At 40.8% G+C, this 1,613-nt stretch overlaps 1 protein-coding gene across 1 annotated transcript; it reads left to right on the top strand.

The window, feature by feature from the left end:
- The first annotated feature begins 680 nt into the window (after positions 1–680).
- Positions 681–1,613, top strand: LOC136320654 (olfactory receptor 2D3-like). The gene has a single exon (XM_066253814.1). The coding sequence runs from the start codon at positions 681–683 to the stop codon at positions 1,611–1,613; it is 933 nt and encodes a 310-aa protein (XP_066109911.1).

Genomic DNA, 1,613 nt, shown 5'->3' with positions numbered 1-1,613 from the left:
GTGTGCAAAGAGAGATCAAAGTGTGAAGAATGGATGAGGGTATATTTAAAAGATGCTACTAAATGCAATGACTAATGTAGCAGCTATTTTTACTGATGTTTCTCAGCACCTTCTTCACATTGAAAACAAATGACAGAAGAATTAATTCAAGGACCAAGAATACAGACTACTATATCTTCCTTTAAATTCCCATTCCTAGCTCAGAGTATTTCTTTACAATTATTTTGTAAATATGATGGAAAAACTCAGCCTTCATAAATGTTACCAGAAAGTTTGTGGCATAAAAATCTAACTGGTTTAAAGAAACATCAAGTTGTTTGCTTCTTAAACCTACATAAAAGAAAAGACACACTGTGAACATCACCATAGTCTTCTCAGGAATATATGTAGTCCAGCCGAAGTTTGGTCGTGTAGCATATTTGGGGTGATATCTGCCCCTCTGGTGCTAAAAAAAGATTAAAGGAGAGAGAAAATCAGAAATGTTTTTCAATTGTCAGAAGTACTAAGCAAAAAGAGAAAAACTCTGTCTTCTGATATATAGAAGCTGTTTAGAATGAAAATCAATAGCCCAGTTTTGGATACTGTTTAGTAAAATATCTAAGTTACTCAGAATTTTTAAATAACTGACTGATATGTGTTTCTTTTATTGTTGTGGCCTATAAACAGTAATATCATTATTCATGAGAGAAGAAAACCAGACCTCTGTGACTGAATTCATCTTCCAGGGCCTTTCACAGGATCCACAGACACAAGTCCTGCTCTTCTTCCTTTTTCTGATCATCTACCTGCTAACTGTACTGGGAAATCTGCTGATCATGGTGCTCATTCACATAGACTGCAGACTCCATGCACCCATGTACTTTTTCCTTAGAAACTTGTCTTTTGCTGATCTCTGTTTTTCTACTACTACAGTCCCCCAGGTGTTAGTCCACTTCCTGGTAAAGAAGAAAGCCATTTCCTTTGCTGGCTGCTCTACCCAGATAGTTGTTTTACTTCTGGTTGGCTGTACAGAGTGTGCACTGCTGGCGGTGATGTCCTATGACCGGTATGTGGCTGTCTGCAAGCCCCTCCACTACTCCACCATCATGACACACCGGGTGTGTGTCCAGCTGGCTATAGGATCCTGGGCCAGTGGAGCATTTGTGTCTCTGGTGGACACCGCATTCACATTGAGTCTGCCCTACCGAGGAAACAATATCATTAACCATTTTTTTTGTGAACCTCCTGCACTCCTAAAGTTGGCTTCAGCAGATACCTATAGCACAGAAATGGCCATCTTTGCAATGGGTGTGCTCATCCTTCTGGCACCTGTCTCCCTGATCCTTGTCTCCTACTGGCATATTATCTCCACTGTGATTCAGATGCAGTCTGGGGAGGGGAGGCTCAAGGTCTTCTCTACCTGTGGCTCCCATCTCATTGTTGTTGTCCTCTTCTATGGCTCAGCAATATTTGCTTACATGAGGCCAAACTCCAAGATAATGAATAAAAGAGATAAAATGATCTCTGTGTTCTACTCAGCAGTGACACCCATGCTGAACCCCATCATCTACAGTCTGAGGAACAAGGATGTTAAAGGGGCTCTCAGGAAAGTGGCTGCAAAATCATCTTTTTGA

This window comes from Saccopteryx bilineata, chromosome 1, assembly GCF_036850765.1.
Source record: "Saccopteryx bilineata isolate mSacBil1 chromosome 1, mSacBil1_pri_phased_curated, whole genome shotgun sequence".
Classification (NCBI taxonomy): domain Eukaryota; kingdom Metazoa; phylum Chordata; class Mammalia; order Chiroptera; family Emballonuridae; genus Saccopteryx; species Saccopteryx bilineata.
The sequence above is the reverse complement of the archived record's forward strand: the minus strand, read 5'-3'. Positions and strand labels throughout refer to the sequence as shown.

What these genes read in the sequence shown, in the direction of transcription:
- LOC136320654 (XM_066253814.1), top strand. Translation starts at nt 681, where the DNA reads ATGAGAGAAGAAAACCAGACCTCTGTGACTGAATTCATCTTCCAGGGC.